Source organism: Thamnophis elegans, chromosome 4 (assembly GCF_009769535.1).
Source record: "Thamnophis elegans isolate rThaEle1 chromosome 4, rThaEle1.pri, whole genome shotgun sequence".
NCBI classification, from domain to species: Eukaryota; Metazoa; Chordata; class Lepidosauria; order Squamata; family Colubridae; genus Thamnophis; species Thamnophis elegans.
In genome coordinates this window covers 113,978,271-113,990,690 of record NC_045544.1, presented here as the reverse complement: position 1 = coordinate 113,990,690, position 12,420 = coordinate 113,978,271, and the positions used below count along the sequence as shown (strand labels likewise).

At 39.2% G+C, this 12,420-nt stretch overlaps 1 protein-coding gene across 1 annotated transcript in view; it reads right to left on the bottom strand.

The window, feature by feature from the left end:
- The window catches only part of OTOF (otoferlin), a 191,155-nt gene that overhangs the window by 90,680 nt on the left and 88,055 nt on the right, over positions 1–12,420 (bottom strand). Inside the window, exon 5 of the mRNA XM_032216294.1 lies at positions 9,689–9,870. Within this exon, the coding sequence (XP_032072185.1) occupies positions 9,689–9,870 (182 nt within the window). The remainder of the gene's footprint in view (positions 1–9,688; positions 9,871–12,420) is intronic.

Sequence of the window (12,420 nt, the reverse complement as noted above, 5' to 3'; positions counted from 1 at the left end):
GCACCAAGTGACGGCTGCATTATAAACTTGCCCAAGGAAAGGAAACATGTATTATTCAATTGGGCCAGATTGTTTTATGCTCCAGAGCTACATCCTACCTATTAATTTTTAAAAATAAACATAGATCAGGTATCATGCCCTGCTGCTGACATTTTACTGTCCTAAAACATAAAAGAGGCCAGACATGGTAAGCAAATAGTGGAATATTGGCAGTCAGGCAGCAAAGTTGATCTCAAAATATTAATATAGAAGACATGCTGGCCCCATTGCAAGCCTAGCCCCATGTCAAGCAGGCTTAAACACAAGGAGGCCAATTTGAACACAAATTGGCTGTTAGGGGATTTCCCTGCCCACGACAACCCAGGTTTCTATTGAAAAAAGATTAATCGAAGGAAAGTTCAGTAAATTCTACCTCCTTTGGGGTTTATGGATAAAATGTGCATCTTCTCAGAAAGAGACTCATATTTTCTTTAGCTTTAAGTATAAAGTTCTACGCAGATATATCATCAAAGAAGATAATGGATGATTTGGGCCACTGAAAGATAATATTTAAAGTAAAGATTCCTCTCATACATATGTTCTAGTTGTTCCTGACTCTAGGGGATGGTGCTCATCTCTGTTCCAAAGCCAAAGAGCCAGCGCTGTCCGAAGACCTCTCCGTGGTTATGTGGCCGGCATAACTAAATGCCGAAGGTGCACGGAACGCTGTTGCCTTCCCACCAAAAGTGGTTCCTATTTTTCTACTTGCATTTTTACATGCTTTCAAACTGCTAGGTTGGCAGAAGCTGGGACAAGTAAGGGGAGCTCGCTCTGTTACGCAGCACTAGGGATTCAAACTGCCAAACTGCCGATCTTTCTGATCAATAAGCTCAGCATCTTAGCCACTGAGCCACCACATCACGCTTAAATGCAGTCCTCCCTGTAAAGTCACAAATGGTTTTACAGGCCTATTAAAATGTGAAAGGATATTTATTAAATTTCTTCATTATGTCTTTATTCTTTATTAAATAAACTATTATACAGAACCACAATATTTTAACAAGCTGAAAATCCAAGTCTGAGACGATGGCATTTATACTCAGGGAAACAGACATTCAAAGATTCTTCATAATGTCTTATTCCACCTAAGTTTCAATATAAAATTTATTAAATATATTATTCATATTATAACCCTCTTGCCCCAAGCCAGTAAATGTATGAATTCTAAATTCCAATAATTTTCTCTATGAGCTCTCACAAATAGAGTTTATTCATTTTCTTCTTACTAGAATTTGGGCTCATTTTTGCCTGGTAGATATTCTTTCATCATAAAATTATTACCAAGGATCACTCAAAATAGCCAAATGGTGTGAGATTTTTTTTTGAACAGATGAAAAAGGAAATTTATTCTTCATCAGCTCCATAATTAAAATGCTAATGACCATCAGCTTGAACAACTTTAAAAGAGAAATGTATTAAAATTAGGTTATTATTGGATGGTAGTGATGATAACTATATCTCATCTCCAAAACAGGAATGGGAGATGAGACAAGTGATTGTACAGCATGCAGCCCAATGTTTTTATTTTGCATGTTATAATTATCTGTAAAACAGATTTGTTTGTTTTATTTCTGAGGGTGTTCTTTCAAGAAGATAAAGATTAGAAAAATGTACAGTGCTGGACTTCTGCTAAAGAGAGCTGCTTCATCAACAGTCAAGAAAATGTATCTAGTTGTCTTTTTCTCAAATTCCATGCATTGCTGCACACGTCATATTTACCCTTCACAATCGTCTGCATCTTCATCCAAGCTATACAGAATACATGCAATTAAAACAAATTGCTCATTTGGTTAAAAAAAAAGAAAATATTTAATTGCTTACATACGAAAAAGAGCCACACTGACAGATGGATCATCACACCAACATGCTGTCATTACCCATAAAAAAGGCCCACCTTATTTTAGCTGCATTCATGCAATATGCTCAACTTGATTACTGAATTATGATATGGGTTCACACAGTCTCTTGAACAATAGGTTAGCCCAAAGGGATGAGTTTACACCATTCACCAAAGGCTGATTCTCATGTTTCCCTATTCACATCATAGCCATGATTATGACCACAATCCAGTAACAATGTCTGTATGCTGTATCCTAATGAGGTTGCTTTGGTCTCATCTACAGGCCATGATGGAAGGAGACAGAAGGAGAAACGAAGCTGGGGGAATCCATCAGTAGCTTTTCTTAACTTGTCCCACATTAAAATACTAGGAACAGCATTTGTCACTGGCCTCATTACAATGGCAAAATAAGGCTAAGCAAGTAGAAAGAAGATTTTTGTAACAGATGTTGTCTGAATAGTGCACAACAGAAAAATAATTATGCACACCAAACAAGAACAGAACATAATTGGAAGATTTGAATGAATTTCTATATTCCATGATAAAATCCTTCCCTTGATATGTTATTTTTCCATAGGTAGGAAGCATGCAAGATGGGGGAGTATTCCTCTGAATAATAACTTTTCACGTTTATGAAATAATTTAGCCCAAGAATATATTGCTTCTAGGATTCCTTGGAGAAAATGGCAGAGTACCAATCTTGTAAAATGGCAATTATTGTGTAGACTTAAGCTTAGGCGTTTGAAAGCAAGCATTTTTCACCCATTCTTTGCATATAGAAACCTTATTGTGGCTGCTAGTTCAGCCCAGGTTATTTTGTTGAGTTTTGTCTTGTTAAGCTGCAAACACGATTAACACAATTATCAGATCAGTTAAAGAATTAGAAGATGCATTCACACAACGTACTTAATAATAATGAGTTAATAATAACTTAGTTAGATTTTTGTGGCTCTGAATGTGGTACAAATCTCACTTACTTGTTGTTTAATGTCTTATGTGAACCCCAGTTACCAATCTCAGTAAGCAAGTTAAACAAGCTCAAGTCCAAGACAATCCAATTTAATGTGGGACCTGGTCATAGATGGTTCCCACCCTAATCAAAACCAACTTGTCTGTGAGTTTGTGAGGCTGCTGGATTTGAGATTTCTTTAAACTTTTAGCTAAGCTATAATTATATATGTTACCTGCTACCCATTTACCTTTCAACCATTACTTATGTTATGTTATTCTGAATTTATGGGTTGGTGTTTCTTATTTTGTTGTGAGGCTTTAGAGTTGGGAGGCGGATTCTTGTACTGCAATCTATTATCAAAGGATTTTTATCTAGAAAAAAGGTCCTAAAAAGCTAAATAAAAGGAAGCCATAGACTTATGATTGCTATTTATTGATTTGATTTGATCTGATTGCCCACCCATCCCCTCCCAGTACAAGGTGACTCGGGGTGGCTTAAAACATTAAAGGTAATAAAACCATCAAAATAAATATTTCTGATACAAATAAAAATACAAATTACAATTAAAAGATGGGGAGGGAGGGAGAGAGTAGGATTTCAGCAAGGTGGTTAAGTGAGTTGCATGAGATTTTGTGAGGGGTTGTGGTTGTTGTTGTTATTTTTGGCCAAGGTTGTTATGTGAATCACTGCAGTTGATTTTGTTGGTCAGAAGTTGCACAAGTGAAGCCACCAGATTAAAACGGGCCTTATTAAGTACGTTATGGGAATGCAGTCATTCTACAGGAGGACATGCCTGGCATGTGCTTAGTTCCCATTTGGAACATAGATGAATTCTAAAACAATTCTCGTAGCTAGGAAGCATTGTATCCATCCGCCTTTGAGTGAAGCCTGGCGTCTGTGCAATTTTGCTCTCTTATTGTTTCTCCCTTCTATTCGTTCCATCCCTGACCTTAAGATGGCAAACTTCCTTTTAAAAAAAACCCTATCAGAATTCTTTTTAGCCTTGTTTATTTGGTGGGAAAGACTGGAATGGGATGGGAGAAGGAATCCTTACGAATTTACATCGTTTCAAGGAACTCTGTCCGCAGCCATCCACAAGGGGAATAGAAGTTGGTTCAGTCTGCCCTTTCTGAACCATCTCTCTAAGTACACAAACAACAGTTTCATCATGGGAAAATGATGGGAAAGAGACCCTAAGGGTGAGGTTGTCTGTTCTTAAATCACAATTGTATGTAGACATTTGCCTTCGACTCCAGAAACAAATAAACATCATCTGCAAAAGGTTAAACAAAAGCTGGGAATGTAATGTTGTGTTTGGAAGGGACATAATAGTGTTTTTCTTTATATTTTTGTTTAGCTTCTGTAAGTTTATTTCCTGTGTTATCTCCAATGAATGAACTGAAAACCTTCTCTGATTTCCCAGTTTAGGCTTTGTTGCCCTTAGGCTTTCCGTTATGTGCCTGGTAGTAATTCTTTTAAGCCTGGACCCAAACTGAACAGTTCACTTCTTGCACGAATATTGTTCTGGTTTGCCTGTAACTCACCCCACCCAAAACCTAGTGCTCTTTGATGGAACCACATAAAATCTGTCAACATTCTTTCCTAGTGGATTACTACCTACTAGTTACTTACCTAATCTCTATCATCAAGAGGTACCAGAGCAAGCCTCGCCTACTATCAGGCTCCAAAAGCCAAGAAAAGACACACTGAAGTTTTTCTAAGGATTTTCCTATATTATTTCTTCTCCATAGGCAGAAATCTCTGCCTACATGGGGCTGTCCCTGAAAAGTGTTCAGAGACTACAACTAGTCCAGAATGCAGCCGCATGAGCGATATCCGCGAGCTGCACTGGCTTCCTATTGGTCTCCGAGCGCAATTCAAGGTGCTGGTCATTACCTTTAAAGCCCTACATGGCCCAGATATCTGCGAGAACGTCTTCTGCCACATACCTCCCAACGACCAATAAGATCGCACAGGGTGGGCCTTCTTCGGGTGCCTTCAGCCAGACAATGTCGGCTGGCAACCACCCAGGGGAGGGCCTTCTCTGTAGCCACTCTGACCCTTTGGAATAAACTGCCCCCAGAGATCCGGACCCTACCCACTCTCATGGCCTTCCAAAAGGCTATTAAGACCTGGCTATTCCGGCAGGTCCAGCCCCGATTAGACTGGGTGTATGTTGTGGCTTTTTTAATCCATGTTTCTGTGTTTTTAACTTTCTATTTTTTAAATGTATTGTTGTAAGCCGCCCGGAGTCCTTCGGGATTGGGCGGCCCATAAATTTATTAAATCTAATCTAATCTAATCTTGTCAAACTAAAGCAAATACTTACACTATTCAACACATAGTCTGAGAATTCCTAAAGAGGAGCTGGTCTGACTCTTTTCTCCCTAAACTCTCTAAACCTCTCTGTTTTTTTTGCTCTTCTGGAATGCAATCCCTCCCTGCTGGGAATTCAGATTAAATTACACCACATCTACTTACCATGACATCATATTGCACCGTGCATGCTCTTGGGAAAGGTTTACATAAAGCTCAGCAAAAGCACACCTGAAAATTTCTGCAATTATTCCATGTTCTCATAAATAGTCAGCCATTCACGGGAGTGCATAAGCGCACCAGCCTTCCTACTGTCCCTGTCCTACTGTCCCCGTTTATTTGTATTCATTTCCTTCATTCATGTCCATGTTCATATGTATACTTGCTATCTTGTACATGTTTGACAAATTCAAAAATAAACAAACAAACAAAGAGATACATTTAGGAAAGAAAACTGGTGCCACACTGCAAGTTGCTTTTTTTGTTTTTGTTTCTGAGATCGATTGATTTCAGTTCAGGCGTGGCCCCACTCCCAATTAACTCTTGAGCATCTCACAATATAATAAGCAACCAAAATACAATACAGAACAAAGCAAGTTGGGATTGTTTCAACCAGTAGGGGAATTTATGAGAATTCCCTGGCTACCGTAGGTTTACACAATAAAAATCCAGAGAATGGCTTAAATGAATACTTAATGCAAATTGCAAAGGATATAAGATTACTGGAGTTTTCTTGGGTGGGGGGCACCTTACCCCTAAGAAATCTTTCTTCAGCACAACACTCCACACTTGAGTCACTCCCAGGCATAGCTGAGCTTCCTACCTGGCATTCAAAGACCCTTGGCTGATGGTATCTCCCTCACGCAGCAGTTCATCATCACTATGGTAATACAATTCATCATCTTCTTGCCTAGAATAATGAGGGTCAATACAAGAACTGTTTCTATATTATGGATTTTTTTAAGGCACCAAGGATTGATGCTGAGAGCAGGAATAGCAATTCTAGGATAAATGATAAATGAATTGGATAGATGAATAGCACGGCTGGGCAAATTCCCCATGAATGGGTTAAGGGTGAGAAGGCATAGTGTAAGTTAATGATGCATCACTGATACATTGAGTGCCCCCTCTGAACAAACTATAATTAATGTCTCATCAATAGAGCACTCAGATGCATTTCCAGTGTATGCTGCAGAATACTGCATGTGTGTTATTGTACGCATGTGTAAACTCACCTACACAGATGAACGAGATGCTTAAGACTTTTCTATCCAGTGATTTTATCTTCTTACTACTTTTCTTACAGGAATGCAGTTTACAGCTCTTTCTTAAACAGATTGGTCCCTTGTTTTATGTCACATGGACACTAGAGGGCATCAACTTCAAAACTTATTCGTTATAGATTCACTCTAGCTGCACAACCAATAGCTAACATATGGAGAAACCCTTAATGCAGCTAGCCAAAATTGACAAATATATTTTCAATCAATGAATAAGAAATAAAATAAAATGTGTGTGTGCGTGCACCCTGGGGGTGAGGGGATGAGGAGAAAATCTTCCAATATCGGTTTGTCAAGAAATGCATATGTTTGCTATAAACTTGAGAGATTATTTGGAGAATGGCTAAATAGTTGTTTCATTTATTGTCTAAAATAGCAGAGCTTTTCATGACACTTTTCATGGTGTGTAGGAGGTTCTGTGTGTTTTGCTTCAAAGATTCAGAAACGTCAAGAACAAGAGGGAAGATCTGAGCTTCGAAAGTTCAACTTTTCACTAACTGGTCATTTCTTGAAAAACAAACAATATTACATTAGTAGACTCTTTTCCTTTATTTTTTTTAAAGAAAACATTTTTTCACTCAGATTGTTAGAAATGTTATGATGTTCAAATCCTACATTTTGGAATTTGGAACATCATTTTTTTAAAAAAAAACAACAACCAATAAACTTGTTCCTTTGAATCACGTCCAATCCTGAAATTTCATTTGGATATTTTATGTTTTTACTAGTCAAATTGTAACCCCTAGGTCAGCAGTCACCAACTTGCAACTTGGTGGCCCAGCAGAAGAGAGTATGGGGAGAGGAGAACTAGACCACGAGAGTGACAGGCTGGCATGCACGACCATATGCAGCTCAACTTGCGCAACCAGCAAGCTGGCATGTGTGTGCACACCTGCACAGCGCATGCACACTGGCCCACCGCTCCCATGGCCTGGTTGCAAATAGGCCATGGCCCAGCAGTGGTCGCAGCCCAAGGGTTGGGGATGCCTGCACAAGGTCAACTCAATTTCTACCATTTCTAACAGTGAAATGCTTTATAACTACATAAAACTTCATTTCTCTACAATCGTAAGGATTTTTAAAATAAATGGTAACAAAAAATGCATATTGCAATAACAAAGAAATAAGAAGTATTTTCTACCAATTGAGTTGGGGGCCTAAAACCACATATTTGATTATTCTTCTCCCTGGGCTTGTTACTTCTGACAGTCTCTACGATTTTAGCGAGCTATTTTGGCTGCAGGAATGACTCCTGATTTCTTATGCTGCCTGACCCGTCACTTCTTGGCGGCTAATGAAAAGCTCAAAATTTGTAGTCAGCTGGCAGGTGGTAAATGTCACCCATATAACTACAAAACAGACATAGATGGAGCAAATTCATACTGATGCCCATTATCTAACAGACCATTCTGAGAAATGGTTTCCAAGCAATGTGCAACTACCTTCTGAGCTATTTATCGTATGCCTTCTCTTGCATTTAAAATTGCTCAGTTACTCTGTAGTTTCTCTTTAGGTAGCTTAGCAAAGTTTGAACCTGATGGATGCTGCTTTTTCTTCATACTCCCAGTTTTTTCTTGTCAGGCTTTGGAAGGAATCAAACATATATTTGGATCTCCTAAATGAGGCTGTCAACACACACACAGGGGCGCATTATGCTTGTTAACACTAAGCATCGTGTTTCTGCCCAGCAACAAAACGCTTACATATTGATCTAGGTAGTTGATCTACAGCTCCAATTAGACAGTTCAAAGCCATTTCATACAGCAAATTGGCTTTTTCTATATTTTGCCTGGCCCAAGAGAGATCTTTGCTGTACTGTGTAAGCTGCTCCTATTTGCAAAACAGATGGAGAGAATACACCTAAAAGAATTGAAAACTGGCAACACTTATACCAGGTTTCCCTATTAGTCGTGCCCGACTCTAGGGCACAGCGTTTATCTCTGTTTCTTGGTTGAGGGAGACAGCATTATCTGAAAGATAATTTCCAGGGTCATATGAGCCAGCATGGCTATACACCAAAGGTGCATGGAACGGATAAATAGCTAAGAAGGATATTTCGGGTTGGACACAGTTGTATTGAACTTGGGACAGATTGAAACATACTGGCAACAGATATCCTGGGGAAACTGCAAAAGGGTCAATCCAAAATCCAATGATGCTGAATCTCACATTTTAGCCCTCTTCCATGAATGCAGTTACAACATTTAGGTTAGGTGCTCTAAGACACAAAGATTATAGCAATAACAATAGCACTTAGACTTCTATACCACTTCACAGTGCGTGCAAAGCCCTCTCTAAGCAGTTTACAGTCAGCCTATTGCCCCCTACAATTTGTGCCCTCATTTTACCCACCTCGGAAGGATGGACGGCTGAGTCAACCTTGAGCCTAGTGGGATTTGAACTGCCAAATTGCAGGCAGCAGAGGTAGCCTGCAATACTGCATTAAAAGTACTGCGCCACTGCAGCTCATTTTGCTAGAAGTTTCTTTGGAAACATTCTCATGCTTTCTAAATGTGCGCTCACATTTACGAACCAGTAGGGAAGGGGAATTAATTTCACCCTGAATTAGTACTCATAGGATTCCAAGATCAATTATTTCCTTGGGACCATCACCAGGAACATCAACATCTAAGCTGTTCAGATGCAGGCGAGTCTTTGCTGGAGCAATATATTTTCATGCTATATCCCCAGTGATTCAGTTTTGGGGAGCAGTTAGTCTGACTTTTTTTTCCACAGACAATCTGAAATCAGGTAAGTTAGTAAATCCATTGGCAGGATTAGCAGATACAGGACACAGTTCTGGGATGTGCATCTTTCAATGGAACAGAATAACTGTAGCTCAGGGTTGTACTGTGGAGTCCTGGGTGTTCTCTGAGTTTGGCTGTTGGCTTGCAGACATTTCATTACCCAAGTAGGTAACAAAATGTCTTCAAGCAAACTACCAAGCTCAGAGAGCACCAAGGACTCCACAAGAGCATTTCTATTGTACGTTTGACATTAGCAAATAGCAATAGCACTTAGACTCAAATACCACTTCAAAGTGTTTTACAGCTCTCTCTAAGCGGTTTACAGAGTCAGCCTATTGCCCCCAATAATCTGGGCCCTCATTTTACCCATCTTGGAAGGATGGAAGGCTGAGTCAACCTTGAGCCTGATGAGATTCGATCTGCCAAATTGTAGGCAGCCTGCAGTCAGCAGAAATAGCCTGCAGTACTGCACTCTAACCACTGAGCCACCACGAAAATGGTTAGACAGCCTTACCTCCGGAAGGCTTTCTCTGCAGTGCTGGTCTTGCTTGACTGCCTGTGGCTGGGAAGTAGGATATCGGTTTCATAGGGATCACCATCTGGATGGACCCTGGGACTCTCCAAGAATTCATCATCATTCCAAGCCCCAACACTGCCGTCCATGGCCTGGTACCGAATCTCAATGGAAACACTGGTCTGAAAGAAAAACAAATCACAGGCACACAGTTACAAACCTCCTAGTCCTTTGCAAACATATTTTCCCCTGGGGCAAGGATAGTCCCATCCCTATAGTATTCCAAAAAAGCAGGTAAAACATCGCTGTCCTGCAGAATTTCATGGACTGAAACTTAGAAAGTATTACTAAGTGGATATTTTCCTTGACAAACAGAGTACCCTATGTCAAATTTAAATTTACCAAGTGATGGCAGCACTTCTGAATGGAAGCCAAATTGCTGCTCATCTATGCTTTGCACTGACGATCGTCACTGATGTCAGTCTGCCTATTGCAGGATGGGTTAATCTAAATAGAGGCTCATTGGTGCCATATATTTCTCATTCACAAGCTTTACTCTCTATGGAGCAAGCAGTATTTTAATGGGTGATTTGGGATCATGATCTCTTAGTTGCTCTAGAGTCATGTCAGCAAAAGCACCCAAAGCTTCCGCTGCCGTCAAAATAAAAGCTTAAAATTGCAACCTCCATTGCAATTCCTCCTCAGAGATGCATCAATGACGGGGGTGATACATTCAGGTTCCACAGTGACAGAAAGCAATGGAAAATGGATTATAATCCACCCAATTACTTATTTCTATACTTATGTTTTGTACATTAGCTTTTAGTTCCGCTGTCATCCATATCACATCTATTCTTGACCAAGACATGTGTCTATTTGAATAAAATGAATATTGATTTTCTTTGGGATGTATCTCTTGCCATGGGCTTGGATAACTAGTTCTTCTGCCATTCTAAAAAAGACCTTAGGGAGTGTTTTCCTTGTTTTTTATTTACCTTTCTAGTTTTATAGTCCATTTCCACATCTGTAATTGCATTGAAGTCTCCCAAAATACATATATTTTCACATTCCAATTCTGTTATTTTTTTAATGGAGTTTTCCATAAAAGTCCTCTTGAGTAGAATTTGGTACATAGATTGCTATCGGTTTATTATTCATTGTTAGCTCCACCATCAAAAATGTCCCTTCTGCATCCATAAAAATTTGTTTAGCATTTATTGTCTCTTTTACATATAGGGCTATTCCCCTCTTCTTTTGTTGTGGTAAAGTATATAACTTCCCAATTTTGGGATATTCCAGTACTTTCATATGGTTTTTTTTGTGAATTTCTTGCAAACAGATTATGTCTAATTTTAATTTTTAACGTTTATTAAAAATCTTTTTCCAATGGAAAACAAAGTAAAGCAAAATCCACAGCTTTGCAACCTCTCCCTAGTCTCTTTCAAATCAGTAAAACTGATTAAATATTTTTGCAAAATGACTTTCCAGCCTCTTTGTCCGGCTAATCCAGACATAGGTCTACTGAACTACAACAGAAATGGGGGAGGGGGAGAATAGAAGGGAGGTTCCTAACTTGCTTTCCTTTTCTATGTGTGGCTCCCATGGTTACTGAATAAGGTAGTAAATTACATGCCTTACCCAAACATTTCTATACTGACATAGAACATTGGGTGATTTTAGCCAGGGGTTAAAGAGCTCTGATTGATCAAATTGGGTGAATGTAAGGTCATGGTAAAAGCAATGTTTGAAAACAAAGTGTGACCAAAACGAAAACAAAAAAACTTGGAGGCAGAAGCAAACTTTAAAACACAATTTAGAAAGTAGCAGATTTTTATATTACTATACATCCTGTTGTGTATACTTACTGAAAAAGAAATTAAATATTGATTTGAGAGAGAGAGAGAGAGAGAGAGAGAGAGAGGAAGAGAGAGGGGGGGGAGAGAGAACCTTGCACTGTTTTTAAAAAATCCAACTATTTTCAAATGCTGGTCCTTCATGTTCTTCAATAAGCCCATTAAGTTGCACCCTTGAACAGCTAGGACTTTGTGTAATGGAACTCTATGGACTATATCAGGGATAGGCAACTTTAAACACTCAAAGAGCCACAAAGACCCTAACCGGAAGCCCCCTGTTCAATTCTGGAGCCAAACAGAAGTCCAATTCCCCCACCATAGAGTCATCTCCTAGCCAGGCATTCTTTTTCCTCTACCTGTCCTAACTAAAAGCCCTATCAATTGTGGAGCTAACCAACAACAGGGAACTGCAGCAAAGGGATGAAAGAGCCACATGCGTCTCCAGAGCTGCAGATTGCTGACCCCTGGACTATACAGTCAGAACATGATTCTATAGGGTTGTTTTTTTTAAAAAAGATCTATGACCTTTTTAAACATTTCTTCATGATGTAAGGAGGAGGTTTAAACATGAACTTGACATTCATGTGAACTGGAGTTGGGCAAAGACTTTAGCAAGGGGCTTACAAATATCCACAAGGACTGATTTGAAATCCCCAATTATTTTCATAGTTACCTAAAGTCAACTGTATGCAACCTGTGACTTGATTTCATTGGGGAAAGGTTTGTGTCAGCAAACGGTGACTCTACTATAGGTTCAATATAACATGAATGCATAAAGACCAGATCAAACTGAGAAATAAGCAACAAAGGTAGGTTTATATTGTAGCACCTGATTTTCAAATCAACAGAGGTGCTGTGGTAGAATTGAATATTTCAGGT